Here is a 23,522-nt window from a genome sequence, read left to right as displayed (position 1 = left end):
ATGAGGGCACGCACCAGAATGGTGTGGAACAAATGAGAAGGGAATGAAAAGAGGACTTGGTAAAGTGTTGGGTTTGTGGGATAAATGAGATGCAAGAAAAGAAATGAGGATGGTCCTGAGGTAGCAGGTCTGACAGGGGCAGTGGTGCCTTAGGCAGGAATAGGGACACTTGGTAGAAGAGCGGCTTAGGAGGGAATGGTAACAAGCTTGTATGCTGAGTTTAAGATTCCTCCAGGACATCCAGTAGGTAGTAAGTGATCCAAGTCTGAGGGTCTGGAGAGAGTTTAGGATGAGATAAATTGATTTGAGAATCATCTACATAGAAAGAATCATTGAATCTGAAGCTGTTTAGAATTCCCAGTGGATACAGTGTACAGTGAGAAAGAGGATGTTTCTAGTGATGTTTATATATTTTCAGAGTGAGAAAGAAATTTGAAATCCCTTAGAAGTTCCTTTTAATGAGATTGGCCTGCAGTGATAAAAAAGAGAAAGTTCTTTGTCTATTGTTATTTTCAATAGAGTAAGAGGCTGGCTCAGGACTCTGGGTTTTCCACAGCTCGATGCCAGATTTTGCTCACTGGTTGCCAGGATTTCATAGGTAGCAAAAGGACAAGTCAACTTTTCCTTCCATGTTTAGACAAGATGAAAACATCTTTCTATTTTTGTGGGGATAGTTATTTTGAGAGTAATGTCATGGCTTCACAAAATGCTATCAACTTGGCAATTCATTTAACATTATACTCCATGTGTAAGATTCAGAACAAATTGAAATTTGGTGTTTCCTTTTGGGGGGTGGGATTTTCCCCAGGGTCTTTGCACATAAAAGAGCCTTAAAGTGTTTGTTTTATAAAAATTTAAGAAGTTTAAAATATGAAACCAGCACTCTTGATGAGAGCAGCCTTTTTTCCCCCTTGCAAACATAAATTATTCAAATCACAGAATACTTAGCCCTTTTAATACATCAAGAAATCTCACACTGTTCCCAATGTGCTATATGTTAGGATCAATTAGTCAAAATCTCACTTTTCAGTATATAAGCCCAAGTAATAGCCACAAGTATTTTTCCCCTAAATAGGTAGTTTTGAGCACCCTTAAATTGTCCTAAGACTCTTAGAACTATACATATACGTTTGCTCCAGGGTTGGTCACTGTCATAGTTTGGGTTTTTTTAAACCAATACATTTACCTAGGTAATTTATTGCTAGATTCATTTGCATTGGCCTAGTGGCTAGTGGGCCAGCCATGAAGTCAGGAAGATCTGAATTCAGGTTTGAACTCTTAACAAATATTGGTTTTCTCTCCCTCTCTCCCTTCCTCCCTCTGTTTCTCTCTCCCTCCCTTCCTCTCCTTCTCTCTCCTTCCCTCTTTCCCCTTACCTCTCTCCCTCTCCCTCCCCCACACAGACACACACACACACACACACACACACACACACACACAACACACATACAGTGTCCCCAGGGCATATCCCTTCACCTCTCTCCACTAACTCACTCCACCTTTCTCCACCCTCAACCACTAAGACTTTCTGCCTGCTTACAAGTGGAGGAAATTTTCACCTTGGGAATTTCTTAAACCAGTGAATAGACAACTCTTTATGCATGTTCCCACCCTTCTCCCCAAAGATTCATTTTTGTCAAATAAGCAAATAGACCTAACCTCCTGCTAGATCATTAGAGAATATCCTTTCAACAGAAATGGACAGTCATTAAAATTCCATTGGTGGTCTTCATGACTTCAGCTGCAGAAGCATTAGCAGCTCTCCTTGGGAAGAATCAAATGAGTTCTCATCATCCCAGAGGCATTTATCTAAGCATAAAGTCTTTATATTTCTTCCTGCCTCAGACTTTATCATTAAATCTGTCACACACACACACACACACACACACACACACACACACACACACACACACACACAAAAGCTGTGATGTCTAAAATCACTTGCTATTGTTTAATAGAATTAAGGAAAGAATGGAAATTGGTACTGGCAGTTGACTGGGCAATTTAATTTCTCACTATCTCAGGCCTCTTCCCCAGACCCCTTTAGGGAGCAGGACCCTATCTGCATTAGTGGAGAACATTCCTTATACCAGTAATTCTCAGGCCCAAACCAAAGAAAAATGAATCCCTGTAGCAACATTAGGGGAAGGTTGGCACTAACTCTGGGCAGTTTGTGCTTTCTAGCTGATGGCTAAAAACCAAATAGCAGTTTCTATTATAAAATAGAAGATTTCACAGAAAAAGAAAACCTACATGTCTAAATTGAACTTTATTTTCAAAGAAAGGTATGTTGATTGTAGCTATCACTAAGCAGAAGGGAAAATTTATTACATACTGAGAGCGCTCAGTGTTACATTCTGCTTTTGAAGTATAATTTGTAAAGCTGTAAATGAAGATTTTCTTTATGAGAAATCTAACTGCCTCCGACTTCCCCCCTACCATTCTTTTTTCTGTTCCCTGAGATCAACAGATTATATATGAGCTCTCTCCTTCATGACTGATAGTTTTCTCAAAATCTCAAAGACAGCTGTCCTGGCTCCTAGTAACTTTTCTCCAATCAAACCAGCTAGTTTCTTCTGATGATCTCCTGAGACACAGTTTCTAGGCCCCTGGCCATTTCTGTCACCAACTTCAGGACACTGTAGCTTTTCCATATCTTTTAAAAAATGTGTCTTTCTCCCTGTCCCCAGAACTGAAGACAGAAATACATACGTGGTTTGATCAGGGACCTTGCCTCCTTTGGACACTGTCTCTTAGTGCAGACTTCCTACCACACTTTTGACTTAGATTTATAAAAGCCCCTGTTCTTTTTCATAGGCATTCTTGTCTACCCACACTGCTCTCATCTTGTTCTTGTGATGTGGGGAAGATAATTATTTTGAACCCAAGCATAGAACCTGGCATGTATCCATGTGTTAAGAAAGCTGGTCTCAGAGTCAGCAGACACTGGGGGTCAAGGTTCTAGTTGGGTAAGCCTGAGTGAGTCACCCATCCTCTCTCTGCTTGAGGAAGCAGGTGCAGAGATGCAGCACTGGTAAAAGTAGCTCCTTACTAGAAGTTCCAAGTATAAAAACTTTAATCTCTCTCAGGGACTCTTATATAAAACTCTTGACACATGCCTTCTCTGGTTTGGTGCTAGTGATTGATAAACTGTAGACTGGCTCAGGACCAAGGACAGATCCTGGGGACTTTAAGACTTCAAAAGTGCTGCATTGTGAACTGTTAAATGTCCACACAATCCAAATTAAGCCACCACTACAATTTTCTCCCTCTGGGCCTTAGTTTTCTCACAACAAAACATGGAGACTGGACTGCATGATCCTGAAAGCCCCTCCTAAGGCTACATCTATGATCCCATGGTCTTGGCCCAGGAATGTCTGGATTTCCTCGGGACTTTCTCAGGCCTCAGACCCCTTGACTTCATCATTAGTTCTCCTAAAATTTAGGTTCCAACATAGGTCCCCATCTTTTGTCTGAAGCAGCCTGTACCCTCATCTCTCTATACTTCTGTCCTTGTCTGTGACTGGAAGAAGTGATGTAATCTGTGGTCAAGGGTCACCTGTGCTAGGGGGCTGACTAACTTTTTTTCTGTCTGTATCATGAGGATAACTGTACCTGAACTATTCATCTCACAGGGTCATTGTGGAAACCTGATGGCCCAGTGCAGTGTTGCCACTAAGGAACTTTCAAAGACTCAGGATTTCATTGACTTGAGGATTTCTTCAGCCAGTGTTGACTTAAACAGCTGTGACACCATACAGTCGGACTGGTGATGAACCTCACCAAACTAAGCTGGCCTGGTCCTCAGACAACTAGATGCATACTGGAAGCCTTTCCTTCTTGCTAGGGCCTGTCTATGGGTCTATGTAACATAGGTTATGTAAAAGTACTCCAGAACTGTGATATATGCATGAGGATCCCAATATTCCTCTCAACATAATTGAGATGGAATGGTGCCAGTAAATGCTTTAGAGTCAGTTCAGGGGCTTTGTATTCTGTAAAAGCAAAACAATACCTTACTTTGAATATGCCTCAATTAAAAAATGTGAAATAAGTTTACTTCTAATACTTGTATCATTTCCCCTTTCATGTTCTTATTTCAGATTTATTAATTCAGTAAACATTTATCAAGTGTCTGCTGTGAGCCAGGCATTGTGCTAAGTGCTAGGGATTCAAAAAGAGGCAAAAAATAGTCCCTGTCCTCAAGGAGGTATAACAGAGAACAGTCAGTTTCTGACTTCCTATCCTATTTTTCTCTAGTCAGCAAAGTATTCACATCCGTTCTCCACAGTTGACTTTGTAGTTGTGTAAAGTACATTATGCTGAATTTTACAGAGTCCATTTTTGCAGCCAACTAGTTTATATCCATATCTCTATATGTGGCTTTACTTTGACCCCAAATTACCTGTTATTTCCTTATCAGAATTAGAAAAGTTGCAAAGAAAGAAAGTAATTCTAGAACAGTGGTTAATGCAACTGGAGTGGATGGACTTCCAAAGGGCTTATGGATATCAGGAAGTCTGTGAACTTTAGGGAGAGAAAAAATCTTGATTTCCTTTGTAGTCCTTTGTATTTTTATTCATTTGAAACCATTATTCTGGGACAGGGACCATGGGTTTCCCCAGACTGTCAAAGAGTCCATTATATACCCAAAAAGGATCCCTGTTGTATAGCATCTCATTACAATTTAGTAGCTTCCAAAGAAACTCTAGAAATTCTTGATATTTATTGTATCATTTGCCCCTAAATTACTAATTAGGACCTGGGAGGTAAGTCATTTACCTGCCTAATATATAATTATGATTCTGAAGTGTTTTCTGGCATCTCTAGCCTTAGCCTCCTTTGTCAAGTTTATGAGGAATCAGGAAAATGTCATCAAACAGAACACAGAGATAGAATTTGATACTGTAGTTTGGGGGAAAAGTTTTCTTCTTATACCTTTATGGAAGTGTTGCATCAGGGGCAGGGGGTACCCTGAACTGGTTCCAGAAGAGAATCCTGCCCACAACAGGGTTCCTAACTCTCCCCACATGCTGTCTCCCCCAAGCTTGTGTTGTGGGGAAAGCTCTGTCTATTAAAGACCTGGCTCCAAGTCCTAGCCTCGGTACTTGTTATCAGGCTAATCTCTCTTCTATTCTCTGAACATCAGTCTTTTTATCTGAAAAACTGGAGGAATCTTAGCACAATCTACTTCACCAGTTTCTTCTCAAAAACCCACTTGTAAAATATAGATATGAGCCAGTATTAATTTTTATTTCTTCTCAGTACATTACAGAGCCCTTCTTTGGGTTTTTTTTTTTTTTAACCGATAACATTTTCTTAATCCCTTTCCCTTTGTACATCTTCTAAAACTGAAAAATGTGTCAGAACATACTATCAAGAGATTACCTATTGGTGTATTATTCTTTGCAGGGCATTTCATGGAACTCTTTCCCCTCTCTGTACCTATAATAACTAAAGCTGTTTTTCTTCTTCAGCTTTGTACCATTTCTGTGTTGAATCTAATTCTTTGGAGCGTGTGTATACACATAACACACCACTTTCCACAAATCAGAACCAACATGGGGTCCTCTCGTGATATTTGTAAACTAAAGCTGAATATCTTTGCTGGATAAGCATCTTTTCAGAATTTACTGTGTGCTCAGCTCACAAAATCACCTCTCACTATTGGGAATAATTAATGTGAACTCTACTAGGGAGAGGAAATGGAATCAGATCATAGAGTTTGGAGGCAGTTAAATACTATAACAAATGTGACATATTTGCCAAGATCACTCTAGGCCTATAAGTGAGGAAGAGTAAAAATTCCCATTTTAAAGATGAGGAAAGAAGCTCAAAGTTAAAATAACTTGTCCAAGAACAAAATACGTGGAAGAAGCATTTGAACCCTTGTCTTATGGCTTCAGGTCTAATTCTTTTGCCATTAAATTAGGGCTTTGTATATTTTGTAGTAAGCACATTTTATAACACCTTATGGCATTGCAAAGTGCACTTTTCCTTCTATCCTTACTATTCCATAAGAAAAATGATGCAAAGCAATATGTTTATTTTAAAGATAGGGAAACTAAGACACAGAGAGCTAGAGCTCAGCTCAGAATCAGAAAGCTGGAAAGGACTTAGGAGCCATGTAATTCTGCCCATACCTAAACTATAAAACACTTCCAACAAGTTGTCATCCAGCCTCTCTCAGTAACCCTCCAGGGTGGGATGACTCACTGCCTCTTGAGGCAGCTCAGCTCTAACTTTAGGATCATCTTTACATCAAGCAGAAATATGTTTCTTTTCAAATTCCCCTTGCTTCTGCTCTCTCGGGTCAAACGGAACAGTCCAATCCCTCCTCATTCTATATTTCAGCCTTTCAGATATTTGAAACAGCTCGCCTGGCCACTTCAGTCTTCCTCTGCCCTCAAGCTAAACATTCCCAGTTACTTCAACTTAGGGTCATATGAAATGGGCCCAAGTTTCTCCACCACCCTAGTCATCTCCTAGGGATGCTCTTCAGCTTATAAAAATGTCCTGTTTAACAATGGTATCCAGATTTAAACAGCAGTTCAGAGAAATCTAATGAGGGCAAAGGACAATGGTTATCAGTCCTCTCTTCTTTGATGTATGGTGACCTCTTGCTCCCAGGCAATGATCTTGTGATTCTGTAAAATCAACCATATCACTCTTCTGACTCAGCTTGCAGTTCCCCATATACATATATCATACAGCTTGCTCTCTAATTGTATGACTTTGCTAAATTATGCTTGTAAAATTGGTATTTCTTGTACCCAAGTATAAGGATTTATATTTATTTCATTTTATTGAATTCATTCTCATGCACTAGCCCTAGGGTTGCAAACTCAGGGTCAAATCTATAGTAAAACTTTATTTTAAAATGTAAAAGTTATTCTTAGCTCAAGGACTAGGCAAAAATAGGCAGAGGGCCAGATTTGGCCTGTGGGTCATGCTTTGTCAACTCCTGCTATAGACTGTCAAGATCTCCTGGCTGTCATCCAACTTGGTGTCATCTAAAAATAGGATAAATAACGCCATATATGCCTTTGCTCAAATCAGTGATAAAAATGGGAAACAAAACCAGCTCAGATCCCTGGTATACACCACTAGAGACTACAGTGGCATCAGTCTTTAATTCAGTGGCCTTTGGAAGTCCAGCCATCCAACAGAATCTTCATCCCTCCATTTATAATGCCCTCCAGGCCATATCTATCTTCTCTGTGCACAAAAAAGTACAAGGTACTTTTTAATCAAATGCTTGCCTTAAATATAGGTAAATGCTACCTATTCTTCAGCACTTTCCTCAACTAAGAATCCTGTCACAAAAGGAAAGGAAGCTAGTCTAGCACAACCTCCTCTTAATGATGTCATATACTAGTTCTTGGTAATTTACTATTTCCATCTCCACAGTCACTTATCCATTTCTAGTGAGCTTTTCGAGAATTTTCCCAGATCTTAAATCTAGTACCCTTTAGGACTATAAGTTTCTTAAATACAGGTAATCAATGTAGAAGGTCCTTAAACATTTAAAGTCCTAACAGTCTATAGTCTGCTTAAAGAGTTGTACCCTCTAATCCTGCCTGCAATTTTGAAGAGCTGCAGGGAGCTAAAATATTTGGTCATCTTAGTCACGCACACACCTCATAACTATCTTCTGAATGTGGTTTCTTTTAAAACAGATTGGGAAAGTTGTTGTCACTTAATGAACATTTATAAGTAAAACACAACTTTAGCTTTAGTTGATTTTTCTTGATACTTCAAAGTGACTTTAGACATAATCTACATTTCTCTATTATTTTGAATGAAAATAAGACTCTTAACACCTCATTATTGATGGGATTAGGATATCAATATCCTAATCTAAATCTGAATACCAATCTAAAGACTTCTGTCCACTGTTTTCCTAAATTTTCAGTTTAATCATTTTAAAAAAATTTAAGCGAGAAAATAGTATTCAATAATTGTTACCCAAAACATTTTAGTTCTTTATTATGATCCATTAAAGAATTCAGGAAAAGATCAAGTCAACCAGAAAAGAGAGAAGTCAGTTATCTCCAGTCCACTTAGGCCATGCTCACAACTCCGTATCTCCAAAATTCTCTTTCAGTATTTTTGGCCTTTAAGCCTCTTAACACCATCTGAAAAGTCAAAGCCTTCCAAATCCCACTGGTCTACCCAGGAAGCCTTATTCATTGTCTCATGATCAACTGTTGTTTGCTTCTTATTAACACTATCTCTGAATGGACCTGTAGTCACATTTTTCCTTTTTCTAGCTGGCCCAGCACTACCAACAAATCTCCCAAATTTTATTGCATTCCACCTGGGCCCCCTTCAGTGTTGTATCTAATTTCCTGTCCCATTAATTATCTCTATTCTCATGTTCAAGAATGAATTAGATTCTAAAAGTTGTAATATATAGGAACCCAGATAAAATGGAGGCATGTAACTTCAGCTATCTCCTTGACATCTGCTCTTTCACTCAGAAGGCTCTCAAGGATTTCCCTTACTCTTATAGGAATGACTAACCTGTGGCCCCAAAATCTTGAAAAATCATAGAATTCTAGAGATGGTAAAGATCTTAGATTTCATCCATTGCTATATTAAGATTTGGAGCTAGGAAAATATCTAATGTATGAGGAAATAGACCTAGAGAAATGAAGTCAAATAACTCGAACAGTGTCACATACAAAGTAAATAGCACAACTGATCCAGACCCAGATGTTCTGATTCCAAAACCCACTCTACCACACTGTGAACTTATTTTCATGGTTCACTATGACTGTTCCCATGAAAAGTTGGCATGCAAGATTTAGCAGTTCATTATTTCTTCTGTTTACTAGTTCACCCCTTTGTCTTCTTTCTTTCCCTTCTCCTTTCCCTGTCCCTGCCATTATTGTGGAGATGAAGTATAAAATATTTATTGGATTGAACTTTGGGTTCCATGTTATTTTTAAACGAGAATTTTAACTTTTATAACTTAAAAAAATCTTATCAAGTTTTTGCTTTTATCACTCAGTTAATCCCGTCTTCTAGAACAAAAGTTTACCTACCTCTATTGTATAAGAAGTCAGAAGTTATATTTTAAAAATCTTTTTATGATAAATTACAACTGAGGGCTGAATACAGATCTATGTCATAGGATCTGTGTGTATAAATATCAGTTATAGATCATGTTATCTAAGAAACTTGGAATGATCAAATTCATTTGAAGTTCTTCAGGGTATTCATTTTATACATGCATGGGCTGCTTCAACGAACCTTCTTTAATCTATTGCAAATGTTTTAATTTATCAGTTTTTAAAAGACTGGAATGTGTAGTCTTTTCCAGATTTAAAATTCATAGAATCACAGAATTTTAGAACTGTTGAACCCAGCAAATCCCCAGAGGGGCTCAGTGGCCATCTAATGCAATTTTTACCTGAAAAAAATTCCCCTCCACAGTGTACCTGATGACTTTTCACCCCAATTTTAAATGGAAATTTTCACCCCAATTTTAAATGGAAACTTTCAGTAAGAGGACATCCACCATTTTTCAAGACAGCTTCTTCCACTTTGGAACAGATTACTTGTTAGAAATGCTTCCTTACCCAGTCTAAAATTGATTCAGCTTCTACCCTTGCTCACTTTGATACCAAGCAGAATAAGCATCGTCTTTATATACTTGGAGATAGCTGTTACCTCCCAAGTCAAGTCTTCTTGAAACTCAATGTCTCCATCTCCATTTCTTTTTTTTGGATTAAAGCACCTTTATCAAACTGGTGATACAGCTTTCCTAAAATGAGGTACCCAGAACTCTACATATTAGTACTTCAGATGTGATCCAAGCTGAGCATAGAATTAGTCTCACTCTTGTTTATTCACCAGTCCACAATCTTCAACCCAATTCATCAAGCATTAAGCTGCTATTATATGCAGAGCTGTCTAATCATCACTGGGGAAATATAATACTAGAACATGTTCCTCACTTTGTGGAACTTAGAATTGAATGATTTAAAATTTAATCAGATAACATTTTCACATTTAGCAGAAATTTGCCATGTAGGTTTTAAATTGCTTTTAAATTGCTTTGATTTTAATTTTGACCACGTAAAAAAAGTCACATTAAACATTATTATATGTATATATAATATGTGGTTTTTGTTTCTTCAAAATCAGAATTTTCTATTTAAACCAAATTCAACCTTTCTAGAATTGAAAATCCCTTCAAGAACTCTATGATTTGACATGTAAAATATAATGGTTTATTGTGGGTATCCTTTCACATTTCTGGAACATAGGGCCAAAGAGCTAAGTAGAATTTCCATTTTTACAAATATTTTTATTTTTAACAGATGACTTCATTTGCTTAGAATCTTAATAATGTCAAGAGTTCTAGAGTAAATAGGAATCCTAAATTTAAATTCCTAACTCCTAAAAAAAGTTGTGTTAATACCAGGAAAAAATTCCTTAAGAGTTTTCTCATGATCACATCAGTTTTGTAATTCATCAAAATTAAATTTTTCAATATCTGAAATGGTCATATTTTTGTATGGATAGCCAATACCACCAAGTCATGATATACTACATTCAGATGACCAATCTCCTTTCTTAACCTTTAGTTTTCTGTTGTATCTCCAAACCTAAAAGGTACCTTCTCAAAAACCTGTCTTCCTTAAACCTTGCCCCCACCTCACTCCCTTCTCCTTTATCTCCTTTCCCCCTCTCTTCTCCCTTTCACTATCTCCCCCTTCCCTTACTGTCACTCCCAACTAAATGTTTCTTTATTGGGAACAGACATGATTTATTTTTCTCAGAATTTTCATCACTTAGCATTAGTTTTTCACATATAATAGACACTTAATATATGCCTATTGAATATATTCTATAATAAAATGTAGTTTCCAACTTGCTAACCTTTACCCGAAAGGTATAGTGCCCATTTCAGAAATGTGCATTAGTCATTACATTTTGATTGATTCTGAACTTAATTTTCCTGGAAGGCTATAAGTATATGTACCTTACATATACATTATTCCACAAAAAGCATGATTATGATTTACACATTCTTAATTGTCCTCAAACAGGAATGATGCCACTTCCTTGCCCGAATTAAAAAGAACAAGGGAAACTATTGATCTGTTAAATCCATGAGTGTGAATGTTGTTAAAAATAAAATACTGGTGAATTCTTATATTAAACACTAGGAAAATGACATAAGTATGAAGGTAATTTAAAGAGAATTCCAGAAAGCAAGTGAAAGTCTTCAGATAAAACTGTAAAATTACAGTTTTGATAAGCTGATCACTTATTTCTTAGTACCAGCATTCAAGGTGAAATGGTGCTACAGGTTGCCCAGAGGCATTTGGATATTCTTCCTAGTACTCTGGTCAGAATTTCGGTTATATTTTAGGGATTTCAAATTCTCTTGAATCCTAAGTAGAACACTGGGGGAGGAGGTGGTTGGTCTCCCAAAAAAAGCAACTTAAAAATGAGCTTGTAGAAAAACCTATCAGCTGCTAATATCTATTTCCATAACTCCTTAGAAACATGGATGATCCTTGAGAGACATTCGGTATGAAATTAATCCCTGGTAGCTCCAGGTGCTGAGGTTGGAGGGGCCGGGGCAGGTAGAGTTTTGGAATTCTTCCAAAAAGCAGGGACACAGATTTAGGACTTGTCGGCCTCTCTTCCTTACCATGGCCCCTCCAAGTAGAGGACAAGTCCCGCTAAATCGTCAGCAGTTTCCCTTTGGTGGGAGGGAGGTTCGGGCGATAAGCCACATTATGTGCATTTGTGGATTTCTTCATAGTCACAAAGTGCTTTCCCATGGGCTAAGGGACAGCTGTTAGTTTGACTTGGCTCCACATTAAGTACTAAATACATCCCTTGATCTCCAAGAGCCTTCAGCAGAGGGGCTCCCTACAGTCAGTTCCTCAGCAGAATCTTAGAATATTAGAGCAAAAGGGACCTTAGGGACCACCCAGAGCAGTCCTCTCCTTTTTGTTGATGAGGATGGTAGATTGAGGTAGCTAGGGGCACCAGAGGCAACAGGCCAACGGGAAAACCTGAGTCCAGATGGCACCCCAGGTACCCACTAGTTGTGTGATCCTAGGCAAGTCACAGCCTCTATCTACCTCTATTTCCTCATCTAAAAATGGGAACTATAGTAGCTCCTACTTCCTAGGGCTATGGTAAAGATCAGATGAGATAGTATTTTTGAAGTATTACATAAATGGCTAGTTATTATGGTGGTGGTAATAAAACGGGGGTCCAGAGTGATGAATTCTCAGTTGTCTAAAGTCATAGCAGAACAAGCATTTGAGACCAGGCCCTCTTAATTCTGTTCCAAGTGTCTTCTAGTCCTCAGAGTTACCATCTTTTTCTTGCTAATTCATCCTACATTCTAGACCCTTGTTGAACTTCCTCTTAATTCCCTAAATCCCTAAACTCTTTTTCTGTGTCTCTTCTCCCCTTGCCCAGTCACCACTCCAAGCCTCCTGAAATTCTCTCAGCTTACAGATAGTCTCTGACAAGCATTTTGTTTTCAGCCGATGGCATTTTGTGCATCTTTATGTACATCCATACCTGTGAGCCCCTTCACTTTTGTTTTCCTCTTGTCCATACAGCCCTGAGAAAGTCTCACAGCCCCAGATTAGCCTCATCTCATTTGTGCTGTCCTGGGATTCCTGTGCTTATTGTCCCACAAAGAGTTGTCTTTCAGGCTCTGATCAGTAAATCATTTATTTTTGGAGAATCTTCACTAAAAGCATGAACACATTGTAGTTGCATTATATTTCGTTTTTTGCCTCCAGTTGGTTTTTATTATTGTTCAGTCTTGCCTGACTTTCTGCAACTCTACTTGGGATTCTCTTGGCAAAGATATGGTTGGTTTGCAATTTGCTTTTCGAGCTCATTTTACAGATGAGGAAACTGAAGCAAATAGGATTAAGTGACTTGCCCAGAGTCACACAGCTAGTAAGTATTTGAGGCCAGTTTTGAACTCAGGAAGATTGATTCCAAGCCCAGTGCTTTATTCACTGCACCACCCAGGTGTCTAGTCAGGTCGGACATCTCCCCTCTCCCCCAAAAAAATTAATGTTGGGGGGAGGGAGGAGGCAAAGCACACAATTTTCTACATTCTTGCCTTATAATAGTAGAATAATTTTAGAGGAGGTGGAGGACAACATAGACATGGGACATTAGAAATGTGTGTGCACGCAGAAAACTTATTTCTTTTATAGATGTGAGAAAATAATAAAAGACCTGAATTATTAGCAAGGAGGCAACGTGGAGTAGTGGATGGGATCAGAAAGATCTGGGTTCATTGTGACCATGGAAAATTATTTTCACTTTCAGAGCCCTAGAATTCTCACTACATCTATATAAGTTATAGATAAGTTGCTGACCGGTATCAGCAAAGGGAGTTTACACACTAGAAGTCCCCCACATGGATGAATTCACACGTCTGGATCCTCCTGTCCCTCCAACAAAACAAAAGATTCTACAAAATCTAAATCCTAATTATCACTGTTGGGCAGTGACTTGGGACAGTTCCTATAAGGAATAAGGAATAGAACAAGTTAATATTCTTTCTCTGATGCACTCTTAATTAGGATGTCATTCCATTTCATTAGACTCAACTGTTCTTGTACCTCTATCCAAACGTCATTCGCCAGTGGCGAAGGAGAAGGAAGAAAGTGTTTGTCTTGCTCTTCGGAGGGCATTTCTCCTTGTTATAAATCACAGCCTCCACAGTAAGAAAAAGGTTCTTGCTCATAATTCTCCACAGGCGCCCTGGGCTGGGTGCAAAGGATGCAGAGAAGCTCAAAACTAACTGACTTAATCCAGGGGAGCTTAGCATCTAGTTGGGAAGAAGCCCCTTATCAAGGACTGCTACAGGATGTCAGAAAAGGAACCTGGGGGGCATTAAGAGGGAGCCTCCAGAGGAACCCTGAGTCATAGCAGTCTGCCTCAGGTGGGCAGCCCTTCAAGGTTTTCAAAGAGATGTACAATTGTTCTTACCACCCTGGGATTTTATAAGTGAGACAGAGACACCCAGACTGGGACTTGCCCAGGGTCATACAGTCACAAAGTGTCATAGGCTGGAATCAAACTCAGATCTTCCTGACCCAGGCCCAGGGTTGTCCACCCCATGGCACCCAGTAACAGCCTCCCCAACCAGCTTTTGTCTCCCTCCGACCTCTGGAATCAAACCCAAAGTGGAGCATGGAAAGCCTTCACACAAGGTCCCTTCCCCCAGACTGTCCAGCTACAGGGACCCCTCCTCCATGGCCTTGAGCCTCATGTCTGCCTTGCTTCCTTCCGGACTATTTCCAGGCCCACCAACCTCTGGCTGCTCTGTATGCATCTTATATGTAAAAAAGAGCTCCCTAAGGTCAGGGCTGGACTGGCTTTTCTTGGTACCTCCAGTACTGGGGTCAAGGTCAGGAATCAAGTCCTCCACACATATTTGACCGAGTCATCCAGCTTGGCGGGGCCTGGATGCCAAAGTAAGGCACTGGGGCTTTACCTGTGAGAAGTGGGGAGCCATTGATGCTCAGGAGCAGGTTAACTAGGTGGAGTTGGCAGGAGGAGGGGCAAGCGGCTAGAGCAAAGAAGCTATTATAGTACACAGGGATGAGCGCTCTCGAGTTAGACACATGGAAAGGCTTGGGAAGAGAAGGATAGTAAGACTCCTTATTCATGGAATGGAGATGAGCCCCAGCTTGTTCCTTGAGATACCCAGAGGTTGAGGGTCCCAAGGTTCAGATCTGATTGTCACTCTCCCCCATTCAAGGGCACATAAAAGTGTCAGAAGTAACTCCCAGGCTACACTGCTTCTCTGAAGCATGGTCAGGCTTCCTGGATGTGGGGGGGTGAGGATCTTCTGCCAACCAGAGATACCGACTATTCACAAATAGGAAAGCCCCCAAAAGGGATTGCTATAATGGAGAGAAACCTAGATTTGGATTGTGTTTTCTGGGATAATTCACTTAACCTCTGGCCCTCAGCAACCTCACCTGTTGAAGAGGGATTTGTGGTTTTGATGATATGTTGACCTCCCATGAGATGAGCAAACTGAGGCTAAAAATGTTAAGTGATCTGCCCAGGGTCCCACAATCCTAAGGGCAGAATTCAACTGGCCCCATGTGGCTCTTTTTCTCCCCTCAGCACTGCCCATTCAGTCCTACCCAGTTCTTCAATGCTCTGGTTTCTCTGGAGCCTCAGAAAAGCTGCTTGCTTTCTATTTCTATTAATGCGTGATTCTAAACATTTTCCACTGCAGTGAATTTTAATAGTCACCAGGGGGAGGCATTTGCCTCTTTTTGATGAGGGTTTTTTAATGAATTTTCAGGTCTGTTGCCCAGGGACAATCAAGTTACACTTACTCAGTCTGACACTGGAGAAGACCTGAAATGGGAGTTACTATTCTGGGTAGTTTTTTTTTTTTCCTTGACTGGCTTTAGAGACGATGCTAGAAGCCTAGTGTAGCAGAGTTGGTAGAGATTTTCTCATTGAACCTCCTCTCTGAAGGTTCAGAAGCCCAGACACTAAGGACCAAGGTCACCCTATGGCATTAGTGCAGCCAGATCTACAGCCTCATGCTGTAAAACATTGCTCGTGTGAGCATACCCTGAAAGCATTGCTTCTGCTTGGAGGACCTTTCCCACCTATGTCTGTCCCCCAGCTTCTCCTTTCTACTACTTGCTGCTCCTTCAGGACCAGGGACAATTGCTGTCTTGCCATGAAGCCTCCTTGGATCTTCCTTCCAGAAGTAATCTCTTCTAAACTCTCAGAGTATTTTTGTGCTCTTACTTCCTACCATGCATTACAGGACTAGTTAACACCCCTTATCTTCCTATCAGGCTGCAAGATTCTTGAGATTACAGGCCATATCTTATTCTCTATATTCCCAGTAATACCTTGTAAAGGGCCTTTCACATAGTGAATGATCAGTAAGTATTTGTCAAATAGCAATGGAAACATCATAGGTTTAAAGCTAATACCAGCTGGTCCAAACTACTCATTGTACAGATGAAGACACCAAGGCACCAGGAAAATAAATGACTTGTCCACAGATAGTAGGGAGCAAAGCCAGGTTCCAAAAGAGGCCTTATTTCTACTACCCCCCCCAACCCTGAAGTATTTACAGTATGTTATAGAAAGCTTTGTGAGTGATTTGTATCACATTTAGGCCAGCAAATTCTTACACGATAAATTTTAGCTATTAGGAGCTGAGAATGGGAATGTAAATCACAAATATCAATCCTGAGATTATCCACTTAAGTTAGGACAGTCCACAGTGAGATATCTTACAGTATAATTTCCACATGTTAAAAATGAATTGTTCTTTGTAACTTTGATATGCTAGTGGGAGAAGTGTTTGGGTGGTGTCATGTTTGTATCAGCTACTGAGGATGTGCGCCCACCTTTCTTAAAGTAGGTTTGTGGTTCCTTGTGACTCTCAGGTAAATGGGTGGTATAGTACTTAGAAATTGTTGACTGTCTTAAAACATACTTGCATCTAGTTTGGTCATCTGCTGGGAAACAGAAACATCGATGCCTGGTTTTCTGAACCCACATCAGAATTGTTGCATAAGAATACAAATTGTTAATTGTACTGTGATATTTAACCCCAGTTTGTGCCAGTTTTCCTATATGAAGGGTAGAAATAAATGCCTTCTCCACATTTGTAAAGAGGGAAAGGGAGGGGGTGCAGTGGGGGTAAGGGTGGAGGTTGGGGAGTCATGTGAAGTAGGTAACAGAGCCAGCCTTTGTGATAACCTTTCAATACAGCGACCCAGAGGTCACTATTACTATGCACATGGCTTTCCTTTTCCCTTTCTTTAGCTCTTTGTTTCCTGCTGTTAAGAGATTCTCAAAGTCTACATTTTTTTTAAAAAGAAAAACCTTTGCATAATTTTCAAAATTTGAGTTGAGGTAGTCTATAGCAGCTAATAGGGAAAGAGAAGAAGCTTCCATGGTCTATTCCCATGATTCCCTGTTTTACTCCCCTCCCTCCCCTTTTGTGCTTATAGATACTATTTTGGATGAACATAAAAGGAATGAACTTTTTACAGACAACTTTTGTAAAGTATGTGGCGCAATGCTACAGTTTGAATCCCAAAGGATTTCACATTATGAGGTAAGCTGAAAGCAAAGAGGAATTACAGCCTGAACTAAGTTGGGGTTTTTCTTCTTTCCATGATATTTAGAGCCATCACATCCTTATGTCCCTGAAAAAGCACAAGAGAGAAATTATGAGCCTCGGGGGCAAACTCTTAATCATTGGATGGTAGGCTCACAGACATGATTTGAGCCTTCTGCGGGCCAGGCTACCAAACACAAAGAGAAGTTCAAATGGGGAACCTGAGTTAGGGCACTAACTTTAGACTCAGAGCATTGGGGGGATTGGAAGGAGCCTGCTCAGCCCATTCATCTCACACATGAGGAAACTGGGGCCCACAGAGGTCAAGCCCCTCGCCCGAAGAACCACAGCATGTCAGATAGGGAGGGGCAGAGAGAAAGTCCCTCCTGGGCTCATTCCCAGTCCGTGATTTTCTCAATGGTTACCTGGGTATGGACTTGTTTGTGAAGAGTGAGCCCGCAGGTGAGCGCACACCCTGGCAGTGTCCACGTTGCGCAGCCGCCATCCATTTCTGGTGTTGGGGATTCTGTCCACAGTGCTGCAGCGAAACGAGCTGCTTCAGCGACAGTAACTCTACAAAACGTTGTGTTTCATTCTCCTGTACTTAGGCCAGAGGTTAGCTCAGGCTCATTTTGTCATTGGAGACAATTTGGTTTGGGGTGTTCAGACCCTGTCCCAGGCATCGTCCTAGGAGATGGCAAGTACAAGCAGAAAGGCTGCATTCACATGGAAGAAGACAATGCACAGGAGGACACTTAAAAAAGAGGAAGAGTAAGGGAATGGTAGAGAAGGCTGCCTGGAGAGGAACAGGGCCTGGGCAGGCCTGGTGCCCCAGAAGCCGCCAGCCAGAGGGAAGGCCACCAGGTGGAGGGGATGTGTGTGTGGGGGGGTGAAGTGCAGGGCTTCAGTGAGGCTGGTAGAGGGGAAATGGCCCCAACCAGTCTGGAGAAAATGCCAGATTTTCCACTGGTTTAAAAACATAGCCCAGATCCAACCTCAGAAACATTTCCAGGTTGAGTTACTGTGTTCTGTGCTGTTGTATTGATTCCAGATGGACAAAAGAGTCACCCCAAAATGCTGCTGCTAACTTCTCCCCTATGGAGCTGGGGCTTTGTTTAACGAAGAGCCAGAGACTGGAAAGCAAATGGAAGGCTCCCAGCAAACATTGCTCAGATTGAGCATCCTCCCTCAATCCCAAGCCCTGCCCTGCTCAAGGTCAAGGGGCAGGTGGTGCTTTTCCACTGAGTTCTGCCATCTCTTTTTCCAGGGCAAAAAACACGCTCAAAAGGTTAGACTTTATTTCCAAATTCATGGGGAACAAAGTGAAGCCCAAGGGACTGATAAAAGAGGGAAGCTGGATTTTCTGACTCTGCAGGTGAGTGTGCCACGTTGCTACTGTGATGTTAAAACAGACTCTGAGTTGTTGAATCTTTTAATTGAGACTGCGCTTGATTTCAGACGGATGGGAGTGGAGTGGTGGACAAAAACAAATTTTGTGATCTCTGCAACATGATTTTTAGTTCCCCAGTTGTTGCTCAGTCTCACTATTTGGGGAAAGTTCATGCCAAAAAGTTGAAGCAGTTAATGGGAGAACATGCTCAAACATCTCCACCAAGTTCTCAGCCAGACAAGGGTAAGGTTCCATTCACCTCTTTATCCTACCTTCTCCCTGTGCTTCTCACACTGTCATTTTTCAGCCTGTCCTCTATATTTCTAGAAGTCTCCCTCTGGGAAAGTGGCTCTTTGAAGGGATTCATTGCTGCTCTCCTAATTCTTTACTTTCATTCTGTGTCCCTAACATTGAATTTGGAGAATATGATTGCCCATTGAACTTGACCTCCCTTTTCATCTTGGGCTCTCATCTGAATAAAGCCAAATAAAAGTGGGTGAATTAGCTCTTCTCCACCTGATCATTGTCTGACAACATGCTACATACTCACCATGCCCCCTTTCTCCCTGCTTCTACTTAAACAGAATCAAATCATGAATCATAAAGGCAGCTAGATGGCACAGTGAACCTGAGTTCAACATTTCCTAGGTGTGTGACTCTGGGCAAGTTACTTAACCCCAGTTGCCTCAGCAAAAAAAAAAAAATCATAAATCATGACCCAAATGACTATTATTCTCTCCCTTCTCTGTTAATCTCAGTTCTTTTCTTTTTCTGTATCCTTCTTTATTTCATATCATACTTAATATTTATCTTATATAAATTATATAAAATTGCATAAACTATATTATTGCTGTAGCATATCCTAGATAAATTTCCTTTCAGTCAGCTAACAGTAAATTATATATCCCCATTTCTCTGTAAAGATCCAAAAAGGTATGTCATTATGAATAAGAATTATTGAGCACCTACTGAGAAGCATAAAATAAGATCCCTCCCCTGGGTAAGTTGACTGTCTAGTTGAGGAGAATAGAAGATATGAAGTGTACTTTGAGAGCTGGTCCAAGATAGCCTAGAATGAGGACATCTATTCTGGAATTGAATAGAAATCTGGAAAACTCATCCAAATCTGGGAAATCCAACCTGGGTTTTGAAATGGAAGAGAATCTGAGGCTTGATTTCTGCTATAAAGATTGTGATTTGGCATTTCTATAGCAAGTAATTCACTTACTGATTGTCCTGCTTTGGAGAAGGGAATTCATTTCCCAGTGTAGGCTATTCACCAATGTAGTATATTCCCATTTTTGTCAGGTCATATCAACATTACATGTTGAAACCTATGCCATGAGAAGCCTTGTATAGCATCAGGATGATATCAGAGTACTAACTATTTGTTATATCAGTCTCCCAAAAATATATTTTAGGTTTTACACAGATATGATTTATTTTTCTTTGTATATTATATTTAAAATAGATTTTTAAAAAATCAATGTCAGTTTTAGCAGTCATGAGTTAGAAGACCAATTCTCTGAATACGTTGCAGGCTAAGCCAGAGATGACCTGCCCCATAATGTCCTATAAGAGTTAAGTGTCCTACCCTTAGTCTCCCAAGTTGAACAAGCTGACCTCAGTGGAGCAGGTAGAAAGAAGAACTTTGAAGTAACAGAGTTGAAAATATATAGTGGGGTGGGATTTCACCCCAAAGTAGCTAGAGAACGAGCCAAGCTTGAATTAGTGCCATTAACATGTTCTTCCAGACAGACCCTGGCTCCTTGACAAAGCTGCTCCATCCATTAAGAAGAAGTCGAGAAGAATGTGTCTCCGTGGTCCGGTCTGCTAGGGCTCACTTTGCCGTGCTGAGCATTGTGCTCTCTAACTCTTTTGTATGCCAAGATTTTGGAAGCCTTTCTGCGTGGAAAAACATGGTGACCAAGCTTGGACACACACACACACACACACACGTATAAATGTGCACATTTACTCTAACTAGCATGCACACTAATGACAGATTTTTTTAAGAGTTTCCTTGATGTGCTAGTTGTGTTACACGAACAAATGTTTATCACCAGTATTAAAATAGATTTTTCTATTAAAACTCTAATTCTATTTTCTGTAGATATTTCTTGACATTCGGAGTCTATTCTTCTTTCAGCAGGTCTGCCTGTTGCTAGTTGTGCCGGGCCGGAGCCACAGCAGCCCACTTCCGACAGAGCCGCCCCAGAAGCGGCAATGGAAGAAACTCCCCCGGCTGGTGCTGGCCCCACTTTGGATCTGAACAACCCAGACAGATACTGCGAGCTCTGCTGTGCCTTCTTTAATAGCCCGTTCATGGCGCAGCAGCACTATGTGGGCAAGAAGCACAAGCGGAGCGAGACTCGGAAGAAGATCCTGGAAGAGATTGGGCAGAAGACCCTCCCTGCCGAGTCTACGAGCAGTGGTGAGTAGCAGGCTCTCCTCAGAGCTGGGTTGCAGCAAATGCACATGTCCTGTCCCTCCAGTAGTCTGAAGTTCTGCACAGAGAGCAATGAGGTAGTGCACTGGAAAAGGCATCGCATTTGGAGCCAGAGGTCCTGGGTTCACATCTAGCTTCTGGGGCACCTGGGGCAAGGCATTTAATTTCTCTGGGGCTTGAGCATCCTCACTTGTAAAAGGAGAGGGTTGGAGACTTTGAAGGTGCCTCTCAACTCTAAATCCCTGATCCTACTCTGTGTCCACCACTATGTCTGGGCTTTGGGAGACCAAGGATAGCTTCTGCCCTCAGGAAACTTGTCAACTGATTTATAGCTCAAATTTACTGAAAGGATAATGTGGAGCAGATGATCACTTGCCAGATTGGCTTAAAATGTCAAAGGGATTCAGAGAAATGAACAGTCTTGATAGGGGGCTGCGGATCTTGGGAACAAAAGCACTCAGGCAAAAGGCCAGAGACAGGAAGGAAGGACTTGTTTCCTCTTCTTACGATCGATTCTTTTACTCAGCCTGCTTCGGTCCTACCACTCTTCCCTTCCATATTTTTATTATTCTTATTCACCTCCACTCTGGCATTCAGTCAGTCAAAATGTATTTGCTGAATACCTCCTGTCTTCCAGGAACATGGTTTAGCTAAATGCTAAAGGTGTGGGGTTTTGTAAGTTAAAGTAGAAATTTAGAGATATCACAGAATTTGAGAGTTTTAAAGGGAATTTATTGATGGCTAGTCCAGCCCATACCTGAAAAGGAACCCTCCCTACAGCGTGATCCACAAGGGCTTATACAGTTTTCTGCTTAAAGATCTCCACTGAAGGGGAGGCCCTGGCCTCATGGAGGCAGCTCATCCCATCTCTGGTTTGGTAGGAAGTTTTTCCTTATATCAAGTCTAAATTTTCTTCTTTGCAGTTTCTACCTATTGTTTCTAGGGCCAGTTTCATCCATCTCCCTTTCACATGATGGTCTTTCAGATAATTCTTCTTTTCTCCAAGATCCTCAATTCGTTTAGCCTCATTTGGCATGAGCTCAAGACCCTTCCCCAAGCCCCTTTTGCCCTCTGAATTCTCTCCAGCTTATCTGTATCTTTCCTAAGCCCTGGCTCCAGAAGCAGACACAGTACAACAAGTATGCTTTGACAAGGTAGATGTAGTGGGATGATCACCATCTTCTTTAAAGCATGAGTCTCTTATGCAGCCTAAGACCACCTTAGCTTTGGGAGCTATCATACAGCATGCTGCACTCATCTTACATTTGCTCTATCAGAAAACTCCAGATCTTTTTCACATTAACTACTACCTGTTTCCCCCCCCCCCCCCCCCATCTTACTCCTGGCCCATTGTCAAGTGTATGAGTTTACATTTATCTGTATTCAATTTCATCTTAGGAGATTCTACCTGATGGTCTGTCTTTTTGGGATTATTTTTGGATGCTATCTCTGTTGTTTGTTATGTTAGTTATCCCTCCCAACTTTTGTGTCATCTGCAGATTTAATGGGCATAAAATTTATACCTTTAATCCAAGTCACTAATAAAAATATTGAAAAACTAATATCCCTGAAGCACTTCATCAAAAACTTCCTGACACATTGACACTGTCACCAAACCACTACCATCTTTGGCTATTTATCCAGTTCGAAATCTATTTAACTGAACTAAGCCACATGTCTCCCAGGAACTGAAGCTTGCTCTTTTTTGTTGACACAAACTGTTCTTTATTATCTAAGTACTTTATTTCAATGCAGACACACAATAAAAATGAAGATTGGTGGTTTCAGTTCAAATAAGTGGGCTTTTTGTTCCTTCATGTAAAATGTGGGAACTCTAACAACTGAAATCTTTCCTGCCAGATCTTTTTCAAATCCTCTACCTTAAAGCAGTCTTCCAACAAGGTAAACACAAATGCAGATCTGATGACCATATGGCTGCTCTTCTGTGTTACGGTCTTGCCTAAGGTGCTTCTTCTAGATGCAAACAAATCTTAGATTGCACAGTTGAGTCTTAACTCGATCTGAAATTATAAAAATCAGTAAGCTGGACTAGGCTGGAGGCCTGAACTGAGGGAAACAGTTCTTCTTTCTGAAGTCTTCATTCACCTGCTTTAGAAGGACAGGATAACCCATGTCTGTTAGACTAAAGCTGTTGATTAAAGTTCCTTAAACTATCACTTTGCTTCTGAAGAGGTCAATATTGACATATTGACATATAGACCATGAATGTGTTTTGAAACACTGAAGCATCACAAAGACAGGACTCAAAGAATGAAATAGTAGTATATTTCTCATTGTGTTTAAAGCCAATTTTTAAATTTTCTTCTATACAAGCACACAATAAATCTCTTTCCCCAAAATTTGCCAGTATATTGAAGACATTTTAAAATATCATGCAAAATGCCTTGAATTTTGCAAACTGTCCCCCTACACATAGCCATCATAAGCATGATTTTAACTAATTGGTTTTTGCTCAACTTGGAATTCAAATTGAATTTTGAAAAGTGTAATTCAAGTATTCCAATAATGCCAGCAGCCACATTTAAACATATACT

General features: G+C 40.5%; 1 protein-coding gene across 5 annotated transcripts in view; it reads left to right on the top strand.

Moving 5' to 3' along the window:
* KRCC1 (lysine rich coiled-coil 1) overlaps positions 1 to 23,522 on the top strand; it is a 39,881-nt gene that overhangs the window by 5,628 nt on the left and 10,731 nt on the right. Inside the window, exons 1-4 of one of the 5 annotated variants that reach the window (XM_023495261.2) lie at positions 12,978 to 17,125; positions 18,396 to 18,503; positions 18,587 to 18,761; positions 20,671 to 20,952. In XM_023495261.2, coding sequence (XP_023351029.1) covers positions 16,961 to 17,125; positions 18,396 to 18,503; positions 18,587 to 18,761; positions 20,671 to 20,952 — 730 coding nt within the window. In that variant the 5' untranslated portion in view covers positions 12,978 to 16,960. Of the gene's footprint in view, positions 1 to 12,977; positions 17,126 to 18,179; positions 18,504 to 18,586; positions 18,762 to 20,667; positions 20,953 to 23,522 lie in introns of those variants that run through there. The other 4 variants (XM_023495260.2, XM_031949808.1, XM_031949811.1 and 1 more) reach the window with 4 other exon arrangements.

Source organism: Sarcophilus harrisii, chromosome 2 (assembly GCF_902635505.1).
Source record: "Sarcophilus harrisii chromosome 2, mSarHar1.11, whole genome shotgun sequence".
Taxonomy (NCBI): Eukaryota; Metazoa; Chordata; class Mammalia; order Dasyuromorphia; family Dasyuridae; genus Sarcophilus; species Sarcophilus harrisii.
Note: the sequence above shows the minus strand (reverse complement) of the source record. Positions and strands in the feature narration are given on the sequence as shown.